The 22,395-nt window shown below is 45.8% G+C and overlaps 1 protein-coding gene across 2 annotated transcripts in view; it reads left to right on the plus strand.

Annotated features, from left to right (window-relative positions):
• The window catches only part of HEG1 (heart development protein with EGF like domains 1), an 85,601-nt gene extending 64,452 nt beyond the window's left edge, over positions 1-21,149 (plus strand). For both annotated transcript variants that reach the window (XM_070582610.1, XM_070582609.1), the window contains 5 exons: positions 673-715; positions 848-885; positions 10,405-10,492; positions 13,640-13,814; positions 15,832-21,149. In XM_070582610.1, coding sequence (XP_070438711.1) covers positions 673-715; positions 848-885; positions 10,405-10,492; positions 13,640-13,814; positions 15,832-15,981 — 494 coding nt within the window. In that variant the 3' untranslated portion in view covers positions 15,982-21,149. The remainder of the gene's footprint in view (positions 1-672; positions 716-847; positions 886-10,404; positions 10,493-13,639; positions 13,815-15,831) is intronic.
• The last annotated feature ends 1,246 nt before the right edge of the window (positions 21,150-22,395 follow it).

Raw genomic sequence — 22,395 nt, forward strand, 5'->3', positions numbered from 1 at the left:
TCAAAGTTATGTTCTCGGGTGACGGGCCCTTTAGGGCTCATCTAGATATGTCCAGAATCTGCTGCACAGACTATAGGGTGAGCATTCTCTTATGAAAACTGAGGCACCCACTAGGACCATGGCCCACAAGATGTCGCAGCTCCCACTTCCTTGTGGAAGGGGGCTGATGGGGCCAACAGCAGGTTTGAGGTTTGACTTACATTAAAAAAGGTGAAGCATTTGTCTGTGTGTTTGTGGAAGGATGTTACACAGGGGCCAAGGGAATTTCCAAAAAGAATTGCATTTGTTGCATAATAATTACGACTACAAACATTGATTTGATGGTTACTGTGTGCCAGGTTAGGTCATTTGCATGCCTTATTTTACTTAATCTCCTCTAAGAAACTATAAAGTAGGTATTATTATTATTATTATTGTTATTATTATTATTATCCTTTTTTTAATAGATGGGAAACTGAGAGCCACTAAGAAATTAAGAAAATATTTTTGATAAAATTGAGTTGAGCTGGCAACAGTATTTAGGCCAGGTTATAGATAATGCTAAAGCTATTTGTAGTCCTCTGGTTCTAGAATATTCTTGTGGATTTTAGGGTGGCTGGTGTTTAATAACCGTCAGTTTGGGTCAAGGGAGGTGAATAGACACATTCATGGATTTTCCTTTTCTCTTTTCAGCATGTGAAGATGGATACAGGCTTGAAAATGAAACCTGTATGAGGTAGGTTCCATGTTCATTTATTCTGACGAATTTGTTACAAACCTTATTTAGAAGTTCCTTGGGTAAATTGCGTCAGTTATTTCTTTTGATATTTGAAACTAACTCTTGTTCTTTTTCTTTGTTGGCTTGCAGTTGCCCATTCGGCCTTGGTGGTCTCAACTGTGGAAACCGTAAGTGTGCAGAAGTCTCGAGTTCCGCGTGGGCGGGGGCCTGGCACAGCAGCTGGCGCTCAGGGTCTTCCCCTTTCCCTCAGTTCGAATCCGCCGTCTTCACAGCTCCTGGGCTGGGAGGTGTGGAGAAAGCAGAGTCCAGGGGCTTGAGGTCTGCAGGGGAGGTAAACACACTATGGGAGATAAACTCCACAGCCCTGACTGCAGAATGCTGATCTGATAAATCAGGCGGGAGGTGGGAGGCAAAGAGGGAGGGACCACACCCATGGCAAATAGAACCTTCTGAGTTCTTGGAGGGGATGGAACTGGAGGTTTTGGAAGACTGACTGGCAGGCATGAAGGGAGAAGGAATCCGGGCAGAGGGAACAACTTCAGCAAAGGTCTGGAGGCAGCCTGGGTCCCTGGTATTCCAGAGACAGTGCGTCAGTGTGTGTGGCTGAGGATAGAAAGAGAGGAATGCAGAGAGAAGGGGAATCGGTTGTCAGAATCTATGAGGACCAAACCATTGGGAGTTTTGATGGCCAGCCTGAGAGTTTAGACTCTGATCAGTATCCATGTGGAACTAGCAAGCATCTTGGAGCAGGAAAGCAGAAAATCAGGTTTGGCCGCAGTGAGGAAGATGGACTGGCCAGAAGGGACCACGGGAGGTTAGAGACTTGCAGCAAAGTCCCAGCTGGGGCGCAGGGCTAGAGACAGACCCGGAGTCACCTGCTCCCAGCTGATGTGGACACACCCTGAACTACAGAGGGTAGGATGGTGGTGACGTGCGCATGGAATCTAATCCTGTCCTTTGAGAAAACAGTTGTGTTCCATTGAAGACCACTTTCACTGACATTTTCTTATGTTGAATCCCAAGAAATTGAAATCACCCTCAAAATTATTGGAAGAAATTCTGGGATATAGGATGTACTGGGAATAATAACACTCCATACTTTATTTTAGGACAGCTTTGTCTCTCTTTCTACAGATGAACATGCCAACAGTTCCTATTCTCAGTTTACTAGACCAAAATTAGACAAGATTTTATTTGCCATGTGCAGAAGTCCCCAGTTTCTGTTCCCCAGTGGTACACCTTACATTCTATGTCCTCAGTGGTATTTTGTTTGCTCGTAAAGCTTCTCTATTAGCAAGTTTCATTATTGAACTTCCTTTAAGTGTAAATAATAAAATAACATAAAACAAATTCAATCCTGAGTACAAAACTGACATAAAGCTCTCAGTGTACTCAGCATGCAGCCACTCAGGCCAGAGTCTGGAGATCTGGAATTACGGATCCATCTAGGATCACTGGTGACTTTGGTCATCTGATTTGTCCTGACTGCAAAAAAGCAAGAGGTTACAGTAGAGAGCCTAAGAGAAAGACTAGGGAAACACTTCTAGAACCTAATATATTTATAGTCATACTGAATAGAGGGGAGGAACCCACATCATTAACATTTAGTAAAAAAAAAAATAGCAACCTTGGGGCCGGCCTGGTGGCATAATGGTTAAAGTCGTGCGCTCTACTTCGGCGGCCCAGGTTCACAGGTTTGGGTCCCAGGTGTGGACCTACACACCACTCATCAAGCCATGCTGTGGCAGCATCCCGCACACAACATAGAAGAAGATTGGCACAGATGTTAGCTCAGCAACAATCTTCCTCAAGCAAAAAGAGGAGGATTGGCAACAGATGTTAGCTCAGGGCCAATCTTCCTCACCAAAAAAAAAAAAAAAAAAAGCATAACCGGAGGCCACTGAGTGGTGGAATAAACAACTGTATACTCTTTAGTAGTCCTTAAGGATGCCCTGGTGCCATAAAGCCATTTAAGCACAGGTGTTTGTTATGATGGACCAGAGTCATAGATGAACACACCAAATGGTGTTCCCTGTTACTGTTACCCAGTTATATGACCCGGTTTTTACTCACAATGCTTCTCACACCAAATGTGTGGGATTTTTCCTCACACCAAGCAACTCTGACACTAACTATCCAGAGTTAGTGTCAGAACCCACAAGTTAAGGGCTCAGCCCCACAGGACGGCCCCTACTTCAGACACCAATCCCAAGTCCAGGCCTCCAGTACTTCTGACCAGCCAGCTATAAATCAGGGGTTCCCATGACCCCCTCCTCAGCTTCAATCATTTGCTAGAACAGCTCCCAGAACTCAGGAAGGCACTTTTACCTACTATTGTTGGTTTATTATAAAGGACGCATCTCAAGAACAGCCAAATGGAAGTGATGCATAGGGCAAGGTACTGGGGGGATGCTCAGGGCTTCCATGCCCTTTTGGGCACACCATCGTCCCAGCACCTTTCTGTGTTCACCAACCCAGAATTTCTCTGAACTCCGTCATTTAGGGGGTTTTTGGAGGCTCCATCACGTGGTATTGACTGATTACATCATTGGCCATTGAGGTCCAGGGGTGGGGCTGAAAGTTCCAACCCTCTAATCACGTTTCGTTTCTCTGGCAACCAGCCCTCATCCTCCAAGAGTCACTTCATTAGCATAAACTCAGGGACAATTTAAAGGGGCCCGTTATGAATAACAAAAGATGCTCCCCTCACCCCCGTTGCTCAGAAATTCCAAAGGTTTTAGAAGCTCTTATGCCAGGAGCTGGGAACAAAGACCAGACAGATATTTCTTAATATATCACAGGTACTCAGTTTAATAAGGTGATAAAGTCATCATACTTTACATTTTTTAAAAGTTAAAAAGTAGTTAAAATTCTTTTTAGGTGTCAGCGCTTAAAAGAGTAGGCTTCAGTTTTTTGGAGGTTTGGCTTCTATAAAACTGTCTGGGTAGCAGGATAGGTGCTCTCCTGAAAATCACTGTTTAGACAAGCCAGTTTCTCAGCTGGGCTCAGGGTTATTGTACCTTTGTGTTCAGGAAGGTATCTGTGCTTTAAAGGGGCTGCCTGGGGTACAGAGATACCTCCGCTCACCTTGTGGTGTGACTCACTCCTCGCTCCTAACAGGAACCGAACCATAGCGCACCGTTAAACCGCTCAGAGAACGGGGTTGCTGCACACAAACTGACCAAAGACAGCCTGGGTCTTTCCCATGTGCAAGAAGGAGGCTGAAGAGTCAGACAAAACATTGAAGATATTTGAGACGTGTTCACCAATGCCGGGACACTAGAACTAAACGGCACAGTCTTTTGGAAGGGAGAGTTTTAGGGCTGACACTGTTACGGAGCAAGGGCTCGCCACCCGATGTGCCCAGAATCCAACACTGTGTCACACCGGCTTTTGAGGGAAGAAAGGCTTTATTGCAAGATCGATCTGCACAGAGACAGGAGGTGTGAGCTCTGAGATCTGTCTCCCTGATCCAGGGCTTGGGGCAAAATTTATGGGATGAAGGGCAGGGCAGTCTGAAGTGTGGAGATAGATGACTGGCGGTGAGGAGAAGTGAGGTAATTGATGGTCTGTGCGAGCGTAGTCAAGCTTCATGGCTCTTTATAGGCGCGTGCTCACAAAATGTGATGTTACCATGATCTGAGGGTGGAGTTTTCAGCCCCTCAATGTCAAAAGGGTCACTTATTGGGCGCTTGCGCAGGCCAGTTGATGGGTTGGTGATCTCAACCAGCCTGAAATGGACAAGGGGTTGTTTCTGAGTTCCAGAAAAACCTCTCTTAACTACTCTGTTGATAAGATGGGGTCAGTTGAACTGGTCTTAGAGGGCCTGTGGCTACAACAGTAGCGATTGCACCACAAGCCTGGGAACCTTATCTTAAGACATTCCAAGTATTAAAAACAGAGGCTTAACTAATATCATGGATGATGGCTTCAGAGTAATTTGAGGAAGCTAGGAAGGTGCAGCAGAGCTGTACCACTTGTGCAAGAAACTTATCTGAATACAATCCCATCAGAAGGCAAGGAGAGAGTGAGTGAGACAGGCGAGGAGTGTGGAGGTCTGGTCGGCTCTGAGGTGAGCAGGGAGCAGGAGGCGAGAGATGCCATATGCACAGTCCTCCTGGGGCGTCAGCCCTGACAGGCCTCTCACAGGTCGAGCCAGTGCCTCAGACTTGCTTTGGTCAAGCATCCCTCTGAATAGGTTTTACCAGAAAGTGCTTCATATTTCTCAGTGAATGGAAGCGTGATCCACAGAGGGAAGATGGATACAGGGGAAACCCTATAAAAGTTGAAGAAAGGGGAGTGAGCTGCAGGGCATTGTTCTCAGTGGCATTTAGTGATTTTTCTTCAGAGATCATGAAATACTATATATGCCTAGATATACTCCTACATCCACTGGCTGTTCTGTGAGTTCCTGTGTCTCCACTTTGTGTTTATGGAGTCCTGAAAGTAGCCAGGATTTCTCTGTGATCCCGAGACTCTTTTCCTCCCCATTTTTCCAAGTCACAATCATTATGTCCAGCAGAGGGCAGACTCCTGTCTGGATGGCTAGCTAGCTCCTCGCCACCTTTTGTTGGTGACTTGTTAATAACTCTGTGGCGGTGTGTGAATATCACTTTATGATTTTGATATCTGTGTCAGTTTTAGCGTTGCAAAGTGGTTCATAGTGGCTGATAATAGACACCCCCTGCCGCCTACCCCTTTCTCTGAGGTCTCAGACTGGCCGTGGGTATTGATGAAGAAATGGGAACACCTGAATCTCATCCCCATCTGTGGTCATAATGCCCAGTGAAGTCTGTGGCTTGTCACTCAGAGTTATGTGCCAAATAGCAGGGCCCTGACCACCCACTGCTGTCACTTCTGCTATTTCCACCAAGACAGTAAGTGCCTTCTTGGGGCTGCGGCTCAGGTTGGATGTTTTATAGGCAAGAAATGCTTGTCTCTATGCAGACTTCTTGGGGCACACACTCTACCCAAGCCCGATGAGATGGGAGCCCAGCTTTGTCCAGCTGAGCACATGGTCTTGAGATTTTTCCCTCACTCCTACAATCCTGGGAGTCATCCAACTCCACTGTGTTCTGGGTTTGGATATAACCTATGACCTGCCTTTCTAAAAGTTCCTGTTAGCTTTCTAGGTGTGCCCAGGTTTCACTCCTTACTCCTTACAGAGACTATCCTTCAAACTGGAGAGAGCAGGACGAGCCCTTCTCTCAAGTCCTTTAGGCCCTGAGGTAGTGCTGGCCCAGCTGGACTTCCCTATGTACCTGGCAGGCCACCTACATCTGGCAGCTGAGATCTGTACCTGTCTTATCACTGCTCTCCTTTTCATTTCTTTCCATGTAAAATATGACTCTGTTTATACTGCAGACTCCAACAATTCTGTCTTCTTCTCCCACTTGTCCAACAGCCCCAGAATTCTCTTACAGATTTGTTATCAGAGATGCCCCCGCCTCCCCCGCCCCCAGCCTTTCTTCAGGCGTACGTTCCTGGGCGTGAATGTCACATTGTAAGATCTCCCATGACATCTTGGTTTGCTTCACCTCTTTTCTCTTTTTATTTACTTTTTATTTTTTTAGTTTTCTTTCTTTCTTTTTTTTTTTTTTTGAAGAAGATTAGCCCTGAGCTAACATCTGCTGCCAATCCTTCTCTTTTGGCTGAGGAAGACTGGCCCTGAGCTAACATCTGTGCCCATCTTCCTCTACTTTATATGTGGGACGCCTGCCACAGCATGGCCTGCCAATCAGTGCCATGTCCACACCCGGGATCTGAACTGGCGAACCCCAGGCTGCCAAAGTGGAACATGAAAACTTAACTGCCGTACCACCAGGCCGGCCCCTCTTTTCTCTTTTTACAGTAAATGCATCTTGTTTTTTCATAGCACAAAACAACCCATACCCGTTAATTTTCCTTTTGTTGACCCAAATTAATTATAAAATAGATATAACTTAAGGGAAGAAGAAAACTAAACAGTCTCTTCACCCATTAAACATCACTGTTAATACCCTGGTATCCTTGTACCTGTGTATCCTCGCTACCAAGTGTGATCCATGGACCAGCAGCATCACCTAAGAACTGTTTGCAAGTACAGAGTCTCAGGCCTCTCTACTCCGGACTTACTGAATCAGAATCTGAACTTTAACCGGAACCCTAGATTTGGTTAATATGCAGATTTGTATACGTATTAAAGTTTAGGAAGCGCTATACCAGAGGTGGGTGTGTGTGTATCTTTTCAATAGAAATTGGATCACACAGAATATACTTTTTTGTAACCTGCTTTTAAACCTAGTGAACTGTGCAGTGTTTTCATTTACGTAATTTTATAATGTCACTTTTGATAGTTCTGTGGAGTTCTACCTTGCAGATATACCATAATTTACTTAACCATTCCCCTCTTATTACTTATTTAGAATCTTTTTTTATAGTCCCATCCTCTAAGTCATTTTTCTGTTTTGTGGTTATTGTCACTTTGTGATTACAGAGCTCACATAGTTTTCCTAGATTACCTTTTTCTGGCTGCAGACATTTTTTTCCATCCCTCTTTCTTGTTCACAACATGCCCTTTTCTAGGTCATCCTTTCCTTTCAAATATTCTGCATCTCTCCAGTGGAGCCTCCTTCCCCACTAGCCTCTCAGCCCGGCCAGCAAGGATGTAGAGCCACTTTTCCTCATGTGTGGCCCTCTTCCTCCTCTTCCAGTGAAACCAGAACATTCAACTTAAAGATCATCTGCATTGTCTCCCCACCCCAACCCCTAGTCCGGTGGCAGGTGTATAGTATCGTGTAATGCTATTAAACTTGTTGTTACATTGAGTTTAAAAAATTCATACCAGTGGAGATGCTGTGTGTTGGCAGGAGTCACTCATAGCAAACATCCAGGAAGACAGCACTAAACTGCTTAGGAGGAAGAAGAGATAATTAACTATCCAGAAGTCAGTGGAAGTCTCATCCAGCTAAGAGCAAGCATCTCACTCAGTGTTGACGGGCCTCACTTCATGTTGGAAGGGAAAGGAAGCAGGACTTGGGGAGAGGGGACTGTTGCTCTGTACCCCCTGTTAGGTATGTTCACAAACAGCCTGAAGACGTGAGGAAGGCAAATTCGAAAGGTACAGAGAGGAAAAAAAGAATGCTGTGAAAAGAGATTCTAAAGGAAAGATGATGCAAGAGGAGTGGGAAGATTTAAAAGGCAAAATTCTGGGCCCGGCCTGGTGGCATAGCGATTAAGTTTGCAGGCTCCACTTCAGTGGCCTGGGGTTTGCAGGTTCAGATCCTGGGTGCGGACCTACACACCACTCATCAAGCCATGCTGTGGTGGTATCCCGCATACAAAATGGAGGAGGATTGGCACAGATGGTAGCTCAGAGCCAATCTTCCTCACCAAAATAAAATCAAATCAATAAAAGGCAAAATTTTAATCATACATCACTAATGAGCCTGATCAGTGAGGGAAAAATGGGGAGAACTGAGTGAATTTTAAAATAAAACTAATGTGGCTGCTCGGAAGGGTCTGTAATGAGTTTAAGAGTTTTAAAGGAAAGTGTATTGGTTTATATGATTCCGACACCAATTCTGCTGTGTGTTTTCTCCACATCACCAAGCAATTAACTCAATTCTGACACTGTCTCCAGGGAGACCCCACAAGTTAAGGGCTCAGTCATCAGGCTGCCCCGTCCCCCATCAGACACTGTTTGTAAGTCCAGGTCATCACCTATGCTTCTGATCGGAGGTTTCAATGACCCCCACCTTGATTCAATTAATTTGCTCTAGTGGCTCACAGGACTCGGGAGACATTTTGCTCGCTAGATTACTGGTTTATTATGAAAGGATATAACTCAGAAACAGCTAGACAGAAGAGATGCGTAGGGCAAGGTTTCAGGAAAGGGCTTAGAGCTTCCATGCCTCTCCCAGCACAGCACTCGCCCCCATCTCTGTGCTCACCAACCTGGAAGCTCTCCAAACCCCATCTTTTGGGTTTTTATGGACACTTCATTACACAGGCAGGATAATTAAATCATCGGCCATTGGTGATTGAACTCAGTCTCCAGGCCCTCTCCCTTGCCTGGGGGTCAGAGAGGGGACTGAAAATTCCACTGCTCTGATCACGTGGTTGGTTCCCCCTAGCAACCAGCCTTCATCCGTAGGTTACCCAGGGGCTTGCCAAAGTCACCATTAACATAACAAAAGACACCTTTTCTGCTCTCGACACTTAGGAAATTCCAGGGGGTTTAGGAACTCTGCGAGGGAGGACAAAGACCAGATGTATATTACTTATAAATCGCAATATCACCGTTGACGAAGGCTCTTCTGGACTAAATAGCCTTAGCTAGCTTGAGGAACAAAGACAGTTTATTGGAAGGATTCTGGGGTATGTCGTGGCATTCCCGCATCACGAGTGTCTCCCTACAAGACAACATGATGGAAAATAGGCTCGCCAGACAGCTTCGAGTGTGAGTCACTCATTCAGCCATTTTGAAAGAGAAGGTTGTCTCTCTCTTTCCCACATTGACATTCCTGGGAAGGAACTAATTGATCCAGCTTGGATGATGTGTTTACTCCCAGACCAATGCCCTGTGGCCAGGGGAGGGGGTTACATGTACAAGCATGACCACGCCCACCGTAACCTGCACATGGAGCGGGGTGAACAGTTTCCAGAAGGGGGTTGGCTAAGCAGACAGTCCAGTAGATTCCATCCAAATACGCATGTAAGCAAGGACAAATATAGCTTATAGGAAAGGCTAAGGCCCAGAATGCGTTGGTTTAATGAAAAATGCCAACAGCAATGACAGCAACATCAACTTATGATCAAACCACAAGAAGAATAAAGAAAAGATAGAGCCATTGCTTGGGAAAGACTATGAAATGTCAGCAAATGTCAGAGAGAAAGTAAAACTAAGAATTTCAAGTTCATCATTCTGGAGAATCTCTTCAAAGGAGGAAGGATGAGAGACAAACCAAAGACAACACTCATTGCCTTCTCTCTCACCTTGATAGACATTCAGAGCGCCTACAGATCAGTAAACATTACAGTAGGTATTGATTCAAATCCCGTGGACTTGGACATCATCACGTGGCCTCGTAATGAATCTAAAGTCAGTGCTTAGGTCCAAAAGTTTAGCTGTAGTTCATGAACTGACTTGACAGCAGGTATGAGAAAAAAAGATCTGTGGGTTGTGTTGTCCATAAGCTCATCACAAGTTTCCAGTAACCTGACTGCCAAAGAATGTCAAACGTGCTCGTAGGGGGCTGGGGCTTCAGAGGCGGGAAGGCGATTCGTGGGAAGCTGAGAGGAGGAGATGCTGGTAAACAGAGGCAGCCCTGCCTGGCAGACAAGTCTCTCAGGTGAAAAGTTATCTTTGGTACCAGCTCTCTTCCTGGTCAGGCTGCCTTTCTAATGAAAATCTTACAAAAGGGTAACTTCCACTCTGTTTTCAGAGCTTCTGCTGGGTCCCTAGTTTCTCAAAAATAATCAGCTTAAAACAGTAAATACACCAGAGAGGAATATGTTGGGGTGGCCTATTTTGCTACCCTTCAACAGAGAAAATGTGGAGGCGCCTCTGAGGATCCCTTGCCTGGGGCCCGGGAAATGAAAGGGGAGGTCACCAGCCGAGGTGCTGCCGTGGGGTCCGGTGGGGAGGCATTCCTACATATTCATTTGTTTATTCGTTCCCTCTCCCTTGCTGTCCACTTGTGCAGCCTATCAGCTCATCACCGTGGTGATTGCAGCAGCCGGAGGCGGGCTCCTGCTCATCCTGGGCATTGCGCTGATTGTCACCTGTTGCAGGTGAGTGACAGGAATTCACGTTATAATTGTTTCTTTGCCTGTGCTGAGCAAGGGTCAGTTTTTACTCTTTTAAACAATATTTGGGGTGGTTTACAATATTAAATCATAATATGTGACTGAACCATTAAAAAAAGGAGAAAGAGAAATTCATGATAGGGAGTGCCTTTGAGGAAAGAAAAGGACAGCAAATGGGACTTTATTCTTTATTAGAAAAGAATATCCAAAAACATAAGAAACCAAAAAGAGATAGATTAGATTTCCTCAGAGTTAAAAACTTCTCTGCTTCAAAGAACATTGTCAAGAAAGTAAAAAGACAATGCACAGAATGGGAGGAGGTATTTGAAAATCATATGTCTAGTAAGGGACTTGTATCTAGAATATATAGAGAATTCTTACAACTCAATAGTAAAAAGGCAGCCCCATTTAAAAATGGGCAAAGTTCTTGAATAGAGATTTCTCCAAAGAAGATATACAAACAGCCAGTAGGCACGTGAAAGGATGCTCAGCATCATTAGCCATCAGGGAAATGCAGTCAAAACCGCCATGAGACACTGCTTCACACCCACTAAGATGGCTATTAAAAAAAAAAAAAGAAAAGTACAAGTGTTGGTGAGGATATGGAAAAATTAGAATGCTCATACACTGCTGGTGGAAATGTGAAATGGTGCGGCCACTTTGAAGAAGTCTGGCAGCTCTTCCAAAAGTTAAACAGAGTTGCCATTTCACCCAGCACTTGCACTCTTACCTGTCTTCCAAGAGAAATGGAAACACATGTCCACACAGAAACATGTACTTGAAAGTTCATAAGAGCCAAAAGGTGAAAATAACCCCACTATCCATCAACTGATGAATAGATAAACAAAGTGTGATATCCATCAACTGATGAATAAACAAAATGTGATATATCTATACCATGGAATATTATTCAGCCATTAAAAAGAATAACATCCTGCTACATGCTATAAAGTGCATGAACCTTGAAAATATTATGCTAAGTGAAATAAGCCAGTCACAAAAGACCACCTATTGTATGATTCCATTTATATGAAATGTCCAAAATAGGCAAATCTAATAGAGACAGAAAGTAGACTAGTGGTTGCCTTGGGCTTGGCGGGCAGCAGGGAGAATTGGGAGTAATGGCTAAGTATGGGACTTCTTTTTGGGGTGATGAAACTGTTCTAAAAATTGACTGTGATGATGGTCGCACAACTGTGAATATACTAGAAACCATTGACTTGTACACTTTAAATGGGCAAATTAAGAAACAGACAAAGATGAAAGGGGTTACCTGACATATTTTAGCAGTCGAGAAGTTGTAGCAGGCATGTGGGATAAACAGATATTCAGCAGTGTAGTTAGCTCTGAGCTTCCTGGAAGCCAGTGGGATTGGGTTTCTACTGAAAAAGGAAGCGAAAGGAAGAAGCTGATCCCCTTTCTCTGTGATTATCTGTTCAGATAAGGGAAAATTATGACCTTTGACTTAGATGATAATAAATGGTGCCAATTATCCCAACATAACAGATGGAGGGAACCTACCAAATAGCAAGTTATCTTCAACCATTGCTGTGAGGGACGTTATCAGATGTCCTCTGTCTCCAGTAAGTCTGCAGAGAACAATTTGCCCTAACTACCCATTCGGGAATGCAGGCCTCATGGTACAGCGTTTGCCATTATTCACAAAGTTGCCATCAGATCATCAAAGATAAACTACATGAGTGGAAATAAAATTCTGGGTATGAGACTAGAAGAAGAGAGGTAAAACCTGAGTGCCCAAGGGACGTAAGCCTCGTATTTGCTAAGTGTCCTGTACCAGGGGAAGAGGCCTGTGACTCTTGGTCACTGGGAATGGAAGGTACTTGTGAATTAGTAAGTCATTGTTTGAGACCGGATGCCCACCCTCCAGGGAGCAGCACAGTGGCAGGTCTGTTCTGAACTTGCAAGGAGGGACAGTGCCTAAGCCACATGCTGGACATTTGGTTTTATGACCCTGAATCATTTGAAACTTTCCCCAGAAAAGCTTACTTATGGGAAAGTGAAGTAGAAGGAAGAAACTTCAGATTCTGTTACCTGGGGCAGATATGACTGAACATACCTGACCCCAGGCCCATTAGATGGGTGAATTTTTCAGTCAGTGAACCATCATAGACAGGAGCTTGTTCTAGGGTTTCCCCAATCCGCTGAAATGAGAATATGTACAGGTCTGCAAACAGGTGCATTTTGCAAACAAAACAAAAGGTCTGGTTTTCATGGTTTATGAAGTTGCTTCCTACAGTAAAAGAGCACTGGCTGGGGGTGGAGGCCTCAGTTTTAGTCCCAGCTTTGCTAGTAGCAAAATGTGACCCAGGGAACAAGTCATCACAAAGCCAGAGTTGCCCCATCCCCAGAGCTGCTGTTTTAGTAAATCTAGGTGAGACCTAGAAGCTTCTGTGTCAATTCTGATGCTCAAGTAGGTTTGGAACCACTAGACTAAAGAACCTTGCCGCGCCGGCCCGGTAGCTCAGCGGTTAAGGGCGCACGTTCTGCTTCACTGGTCCGGGGTTCAGTGGTTCGGATCCCGGTGAGGACATGGCACTGCTTGGCAAGCTGTACTGTGGCAGGCGTCCCACATATAAAGTAGAGGAAGATGGACACAGATGTTAGCTCAGGGCCAGTCTTTCTCAACCAAAAGAGGAGGATTGGCAGCAGATGTTAGCTCAGGGCTAATCTTCCTCAATAAATAGATAGATAGATAGATAGATAGATAGGTAGATAGATAGGTAGATAGATAGATAGATAGAATCCTGAAAGCCCTTCCAGCTCCAGCCTTCTGGGAATTTCTAACTCCTGTTTCCCGGGCTGCCCCCAAGATGCAGCAATCTCCATCCCCCAGGAGCATCTGCCTCTCCTTCCCTGCAGCTGTGTTTGTCCTCTCTGCCTCTCTAACCTGTCCCTTTGAGTTGGAAGATTTTTTTTGCATCTCATTGCAAATTTTACTTGTTTTAGGCAAATACTGAAAATAATAACATTCCTCGGTGGACAGCTCCAAAGAAATATAATGGTAGCTTTGAGTCTAATTTACTTTGTAAAGTAATGGATCGTGCTTTCACAAATACCATTTCTTCCAGAATTCATTCATTTACATTGTTTCAAATATTTTTTACCCCACAGAAAGAATAAAAATGACATCAGCAAACTCATCTTCAAAAGTGGGGATTTCCAGATGTCCCCATATGCTGAGTACCCCAAGAACCCTCGCTCACAAGAGTGGGGCCGAGAAGCCATTGAGATGCATGAGAATGGAAGCACCAAAAACCTCCTCCAGATGACAGATGTGTATTACTCGGTGTGTATCCCGTGCCGGGGCGACCTCAAGGCTCCAGTTTTCTCTGTGAAGTAAAAGGAGTCTGTTTTGTTGTAGTGAAACCACTACAGCTAATTAATGGTTAAAGAGAATGACTGCATGAGCCTCTTCTTCACGTAACTTCATATTCAGTTTCCTTACCATCTCTTTGCTTGGTGTTTATTAGTTTCAACATTGAGATATGAAAGGTGTTTCTGCAGAGCACATTACTTTTATGGGGTTGTAGCAGTAACCCACCGGTTACTGAACTTGCTTTAAAGTTATAGGCTGGGAAACTGAAAGAGAGAGAAAGAACTTAGCGATGTTTGGCCTTTGGCCCTTCATTTTTATCTCTGGTCAGCCATGCTTTGCCTCCTGTGGTTGGGTAGTTAAAACCGGAGATTGGAAAAAAGGTACAAAGAGAACAATTCAGTGTCATCCTCAACAAGTACTTCTCAGAGGTTTAGGTGATAGACTCAGTAGGTCTTTAATAATTGGCTGTGTCCAGCCCTGGGCTGTGTCGTTTGGAAAGAGGGGAGACAACGTTGAACCCTTGCTTCTTCTAATAACCCATGTCTTACTCCCATCGCTGCCCAATTCACTTTACATCGCATGGCGTCAGCCAGAAAGCAAACACAGGCAGAGTATCTGAGCTGCAAAATAAACAGATGCTAGGTGACTCCTCAGGCCGTGGGGAGCTGTTTGAGGCACAGCAGTAAACACGAAACCTCGTCCTCTGGGATTAACTGCTCTAGGTGATCCGGCGACAGAAGCCACAGCCCCTCTGGTTGCTATGGGATTGACCGCGAGGCCTCAGACTTTGGATGGGAGGGGCGCGTTTGTTCACACGGAGGAAGCTGCTGTTTCAGTGGACTCTCAAACTTTGGAACTGGAGGAAGAACAGGAAGAAACAAGGGGATCGATAAACATAGGCACCCGCTCAGCTCTGGTTCAAATGCTTCCGTTGATATTTCTGCAGAAGAGCTTTGCTTTGTTCTGTCTCTGTCAGGAAAGTCCTTTGACTCTAAGAATGGCAGCCATAGCTGAGAGGTATCTTACCCAGGTGTGCCCACCACTCACACCTCTGCCAGGGACGTGTCAGGCCCAGCTTGGCGAGATCGCTTAGCAACAATAGGCCTGCCGCGTCACAGGACCCGACTGCGCTGCGCGTTTCCATGGCGTTAGCTAGAGAGTGCCTTTAAATAGATATAGCCAAGAACTGAAACGAACCCCGTCTTCATTTCAAAAATAGGCTGAGCAGCGTGTAGGAGAGCCTAAGCTATGGCACGAAGCTGTTCCCTGAGGGAGAGAGCTGTCGCTCACAGGGGTTTCAGGGGTACTTCGGGCTCCCCAGGATTTGTGTTTATTATATGCAATATCTAGTGTTTTATTTCTGCCAGGCAAGTGTTTGCCCCTGGTGGTCCTGAATAAGGGCCTCCTCACAGCAGCCCTGTCATTCCCAGGGAGCTGCTTTTGCACATCGGATGGGTAGTCCCGATCCACTGAGTGGGATCTGGTCCGAGACACCTGAGAATTGCTGTTGGCCTCCTGCTTGAGGTCCTGACTCCACCTCCAACAGGTGGTCGTATGACCTTGCGAAGGTCAGTCGCCATTCATGGCAGGGACAGTAGCCTTCTACTAAATGCCGGAGAGGATTTAAAGACTTTGTGCTCCACAGAGAAAGACACTTTCTTAGAAAGTCAAGATCATAATCACATAATTAATCTTGACAATCAACATAATAATTAACCCGGGTCTTTTCCTCTGTTGGTCTAAAATCACTGGGCTGCCCTTGAATAATGTTTTTTTAAATCCCCTTTTAAAATATGGGCAAAGGTTCTACAAAGAGATGAACCCGGAGGTCCAGATTTCTAGGTTAGACCTTGCTCTGCTATCTATAGCTGCCTCCATCTTAGGTTTACTAAAATGTAGCATTCTTTTTTTAAAAAAAAAAAAAAACTACTAAATTCCCATCCTTGACTGATAAATTGACATTTTCTCTCTTCTCTTTGGCCACCAGCCCACAAGTGTAAGGAATCCTGAACTTGAACGAAATGGACTCTACCCGGCCTACACTGGATTGCCGGGGTCACGGCATTCTTGCATCTTCCCTGGACAGTATAACCCATCTTTCATCAGTGATGAGAGCAGGAGAAGAGACTACTTTTAAGTGCAGAAGAGAGAGGGACCCATTGCTCTGAGCAGACTGCCCGGGACCCTGTTGCTCAGAGGACTGCACCCGGGGGGGAGCACCAAACACTGGCTGCCCCCATGATTTATGGAGCCACACTTGAGTGGCAGGCAGAAAGTGGGACAGGCGTGAGGGGCGTGAACACCGTGCAAGAGGACAGATGGAACCTGTGGACGTGGAACCCTAGGCTGCTCATCTGGCACCTTCGTTGTTACTGTGAATGTGAACATGGGCCAGTACCAGGAGAGACTCTGAGTGACGCGCGTGGCCACCAGTCGATGGATGACAGTTAGCGAGGGCAGATCACTAGGTTTCATGGCAAGGACCCAGTTCTTCGTTAGTTTGCACTTTAGTAAACTGAGTAGGGAGGTCTCTTTTTGGGTTTTTTTTCAAGACTGTTCCAGGCAGAAGGCCTCTTTTCCTCAGACACTTCCGTAGGCCTCAATTTGGTGATGAATTTACAGCAAAATACTGGCTCTTTAGTTGTTTTTCTGCCCAGTACCTACAAGCTAACCAACAGCCGATGATGTTGATAAACATACCACTAAGGTTTGGAGATGCTGTGGGTTAACGTACAGTATTTTAGTATGTTGCTAGGTCTTCTTGTGCTGCAGCCCCCAAAATGAGGAATTGAAATTTGTGGGGCACAGCACACAACTCCAGTTTTTTTTGGTCAGAGTGACACATTTACGATTCTTTTTTCCCTTTGCAGTTAAATCTCACTTATTCAAATAAGTCTGGATCAGGGCAAAGCCACTTCCCTTTGGTTTTAGCTCAAGGCATCCAGCTGCCCCGTGGAGAGGCCCAGCAGGCAGTAGAGGGCGCTGGCGCTGGGCGACGGCCCCGGTGGAAGCTTGACAGCCGCAGGCGGTGGGGCGCTTGGCATCCCTGAGGACATTGCTTGGTGCCGGGGACACTGACCTCCATCTTTGAGGCCGAGGCTGCTTCGTATGGAGTAGAAGTGGAAAGCTGAATGCAGGTTGGGTCTCAGCTGGTATTTCACCACTAAAGGAAAGTAGCATGATGTAGTCGCTGCAGCTGAATGTGCTCAGAGGAGTGGGCAGAATAGGCAAGTTGGGTTTCCCAAAACACCAGTGCTTTAGGAAGCTGTGTGGACTCCTGAGGAAGCTGGGGTAGAACCACACGTGAGTCTGCCTACCTGCTAGTGCGGCATCTTTGACTCTTTCCCTGATCTTGTCCACACACTCAGTATGAACTGTCAGCCGACCACTCAAAGCTATTTATTCACTGAAGAAATAACTTATTTTCTCTCGTCCAGTGATTTGTACCTCTTTGTACTACTACATAGTTCCCTACAGAAACGTGGTTATAATTCAAGTCAGCGTTGGAGAACTGAAGACTCCCGGCCAGTTAGGGAGTCAAGAGTCTGCCTTTGGGAAGGGAATTCCCCGGGTCTTATTTATTGTGCCTGTGACGTGGGTCCTGTAAGGTGTGGGGGGGGGGGGGGGCGCGTATCCAGTGCTCAGTGTCTTTAACCGCTTCCTGTGGAACTGTGATTGTTCTCGTCATCTGCTCTTGAAACATCCTGGTTTGGGATGAAGTGAAGAGAACACAGGTAAAAGGATTGTTCCCACCCTGAAGCTTGGAGCTCAGTGGCACCCACATTTCTGGAAATGGTGCAGCCTCTGGGAACAGCTCTGTCGTGGGCGTGGTTGTTTCTTCAAGGGTCTCTAATCTGTTCAGAGTGTATTTCATCCGTATTGTTATGTCATCCTCGTCTGAACAGTTTGAAGTGCGAACTCCTGTGTCCCGTGGCCTCCCCCAGTCACTGCCACCTGCTGCAGCAGGGACGCTAGTCAGGTGCGAGGCCTCTTACTGGTTCAGTTGCACTCATCTCGTGAGACAGATATAAAAAGAATTCTGTTTTTGTCAGTGGATGCCAACTTTAAAATCTCAGAGCATTATTACCTTTTTGAAATCGTGGGTCTTGCGTCTCTCTGTGGAACCAAAGAGCTCTTTGTGCCTCAGGGCCTTGCATCTCACTGGAGTGCTCGAGCTCCTGCCCTCAGCTCACCTGAGCCAACAGACTTGGATCCCTCGTCAGGGGGCCCAGCTTCCTGGCTCGTGACACAGATCCTTACTCATCCCCAGGACCCAAAGCCATGGCGGGGGGCTATTCCCGGCCATACACCTTTGCCACCTTCAGCTGACCTCACAGGTGACAAATCGTCCCCAGGGTCAAGGCCAGAAGCTATAAGCTCCACAAAATGAAGTATCTGTCCTGAAAGCATTCTAGAGAAGAATCCTAAAGTCCAAAAAAGAGTGTCCTGTGAGTTCCAGAATGCATTCCTGTGAATGGGTTTTGTGCATATGAAGTGGATTAAGAATGTTGTTCTGTGCACGTGAAGTGGATTAAGAATGTTGTTTTTCTTTCACTGTGAAACAAGGAGGCACCCTGCAAGGTTGCGTTCACATCATGTCTGCAATTACTAGGAGGCTCGTAGGGGTGGGGAAGGTGCATCTCAAGAACATGAGGGTCTAAGATGAAGGGCTGGAAACAGCAGGACTGTTCCCCAGTGCCAGGTGCCCACCGGAGTGAGGAAGGGAGAGGCCAGCTTCACTCCTGCTTGGGGCTAATACCTCCAGAAGGCTCCTGCCTGGGCTGAGGGGAACCAACTGGTAGGGCAGCGCAACCTCTGGACTGAGGGGACAGGGCTGACTGCACCACAGCAAGCAGAAGCTCTCAGCTCTGGCCAGGTGCTCCGTGTCAGCCTCGCACCTGGAAGGTGGGATTCATGCACACACAAGTGCCACAGTCCTGCGTTGGAGCCCCACAACTCGGGGAAGGTGGGAGGAAGGGAAACGTGACATTCAACTGCCCATGAGACGCTTAAACTTCTGTAGGGAAGAGCAGGGCCAAAGGGATCCATATGTCCCATAGCATACCAGAGCACACAGTGGCTCAGAGCAAGGCGGTGCTTGCCTGCTGGCCTCCCAGCATCTGTGGGTTTTGTTTAGGCTTCAGAGGGTCTTGTTTCTCATCTCCTTCCCCTTTGCCCCATGAGCTAGCCCAGGGCACTGGAGACAATTTAGGAAGTCTAGACAGCCCCAACTAGCATCTCACTGTTCCTCCCACGGCCACACTCTGTACTTGGCCCCACTGCACCCTGGGGGGGTGGGCATGAGAGCGCCCACTTCTCGGACGGGGGAACCTTTAGAGGATAAACGCTTTGCCTTGCCGAGCCAGGATTCAAACTCTTGTGCCTGGCTTGCACTTCCCACTGTACCTCCCTGCCTCACCTTCCTGGCAGATGCTCCACCATCCCTTGTACTTTAAATGTCAAAGAGGCCATGAGAGTGTGGGCTTTGAATGTTTTTTGAAAGAACCTTCATCTTGTTAAGCAGTAACTAAACTAGTGACATGAAGTGCAAAAAAAATGTTGAATCCCCTTTTGAAAAAGTCCTTTCAGGTTTCTTGTCACGTATATTTCTTGGACACTTGTCATCAATAAGAAAATAGTAGCTGGCTCGTGCTTAGCAAGAAGCATAGTGGTACATGGCTTTGGGTGCAGGAGGTGTAAGGTGATGACCTGAGATTTTGGCAAACACAGCCAGACTTAGACGTCCATCTGAGGGCCGCTTTGCCTGGTTGCCGTGGTAAGGCCATGGCTCCCACATCTTGAAAGCATATTTTTGTGAACATCATCAGAGTCAGGAACATATTCAGTCAAATGTCTTAAATGCTGACAAATCTTCCCCCTTTGACAGAAGTTTATTTTCAGGAGCAGCTGAGTCATTTAGAGCCAAAATTGCTGAATGGATGGTGTCATCAAGCTGGCTGATAGCAATGGAGGTCGAAAACTAAGACGTGACTGTTAAGTTCTTGAAGAGGTAACGCTTAAAGTTGGCCCAAACTGGAGGGCAGCACCTTTGCAATACAAGGCTGGATGGCTGCCGAGGAAAATGTCTTTGAGTGATGATGTGATGTGAAGGTTCCCAGGGCAGACACGTCACGGTCATCCTTTCACGTGGCTTTTTGGGGCCTCCGTTAACCCATCATGCCCACTGGTGAAGTGCCCGAGTGCCCTGTAACTCTGAACTTCACCTGAAGAGACTAGAGCTGTCAGTCCAGTTGCTCCTGGCTTACTTAAACCTAACACGCCCAAAACTAGGATTTTGACCCACAGTTCTAAGAGACACTGATTTTGAAACTAGAGCACTTCTTTGGAGAGAGGAAGGATGCAAAGTTCAGTATTTCAGTGTTTTATATCTTATTTAAATCAGAGATATTTTTTCTATGTGAAAACTTTTGTGGGGATTAGAAGGGACATTTCATTTCCTCCTTGACAAAGCGTCCTTCTGAGGTTCTTGTGTGCATTTTCGGAAACAGAGATACAGTTTTGTAGAGCTGGCTTTTGAATATGTGTTCTTCACTCTTTGTCTTTTCTTAAATCCCCAGAGAAGGAAACTGGTTAAAATACTAGGAACATTAAAGTATTCCATGTCAGTTAATTTGTTGTGCTAAAGTCTCTTTTCAATAGTGTTACAATCCATCCTATTTAGTGTAAACTGCTCACAGAAAGGCCTGTGAAAACCGAAGGGGACAATTACAGTCTAAATAGAGGTCTTACTCTGGCTCTGTCCCCTCGGCATTTTCAAAGAGGTGATTTCAAAGGATTTGCATATTAGATTCTGGTTTTATTTATTTTTTTTTTTGGACATGTAATAATGCACTTTAGGTGCAGAGTTCTCTGGGTAGAAAGGATGGGACCAGACAGGGATGGGATGGAACCAGTCTACCTGGGGAACTAACCCAGGTTTCTGTGTTACCTGGCCTGTTTCTTTAAAAAAAGATCTTTTATCAGGGGTTGCTGTGAGTTTTGTTAATGTTTGTGTTGCTAGATGTACGGTTAAATGGAGCATGTAGCTGGAATATTAACTTTCTGAGTGTTCACATTGTCCTGAATTTCTCTTTGCAAACCTTTAAACCTTAGCCCCTGGTTGATTGTGTTAAATCCATTATGAGAATGTTATTTAAAGTTGTATTATAATTGCAACCTCCACTAATTATTCAGTACTGTAGCAGCAAAGTATTATTTGTAAGAATTCGGTTATTTTTATACTTATATCCACTATAAGTCTGGCGTTCTAGTCAGTAAAATGATGCAATAAAATAAATATTTTCATGGTGTGTTTTTCTCTGTAACAAGCAAACCAGACCAGAGTGCAACGTTATTTTTCATGCGGGCATCACTTAAACAGTGGGACAGTGGCCTCTTGCATGGCAAATGTAGGGACTGAGTCGTTTCTGTATCCTCAGTGCCCAGCACAGTGAGGAAATACACAGGTTGGATGGATGGACAGATTGACCTACGTGATAAGTCATGTTTAACACCTGCTTTTGTTTACTCTTCTCTCTGTGGATTGGAGAACATGAGGAACCAATTCCCCACTCCCACTCCATACCAGCTCCTCATGTCTTGGAGGAGAAGGAAGTAAGCCTGTCTACGTGGTGGGGGGAATCTGTGGAACTTTAAGATGGTGGGCCATGGGCCTTACACTTATGGTGGCCAATGAATATGGCTGCCTGGCTAGATTTATGTCCTTGGGTGCCTTTTGTGGGAGCAATAGAGGTGCCTCTCAGATGCTTTATTACAGAAACCTTGGCAATAGGAGAAGCCACTGATGACAGCTTGGGGCATGAAGGTGACCTTTTGGCAGATTAGATCAGGGTGGCTGCCCATCAAACATTCCTTACTAGAGATGACCAGCAGCGCTCTCCTTTCCTGACCGGCTCCCTCCCACTCAGCTGTTAACAGTCCCCATGTAACAGGAACCCAGTACTGATTCCTTTCTTGTTCCTGCCCAGTTCAGCCAGACCTTAAAAGCATCACAGAATTTCCAGACCCACACTCCCCTGGTCACTGTTCAGGGCCTCAGGTGGGAGGACCTGCTGTCCACTGACAAGCTGGCCTGGGGGCTTGTCCTGCTCATGCCTCTGACCTGGCAAAGTTGAGCCTTCACCTCTGGATCTGAGTTGCCGGTAAGTAAAGAACTAAACAATATTTTTAGACCCTTGGACTTAAAGGACTTCAGCAATGCACACTAAGTCATTTTCCAGTTGCTTGGAAAGGTAAGGGATGCAATACAGAGATTAGATTGTCCAGAGTCCTCCTGTAGTGGCTGCTGAATGGCCAAGACGGTGGTAAATCCCCAGAACTGGCACATGGCATCTTGCAGCCACCTGACGCAACAAGCATGACCTTCAGACCAGAAAGATACAAGAGAGAAGCCAGGAATAAAGATATTTACGTTGATTTTTATTGACCTTGTCAACCTCAAAAATAAAATAGCCAGCTATTTTATCAGCAAAATGAATTTATTCAAGAAGAGCAGAGAACTGCAATTCAGGACAAGGTAGCTACGGCAAAC

The sequence above is a fragment of the Equus przewalskii genome, chromosome 18 (genome assembly GCF_037783145.1).
Source record: "Equus przewalskii isolate Varuska chromosome 18, EquPr2, whole genome shotgun sequence".
Lineage (NCBI taxonomy): Eukaryota > Metazoa > Chordata > Mammalia > Perissodactyla > Equidae > Equus > Equus przewalskii.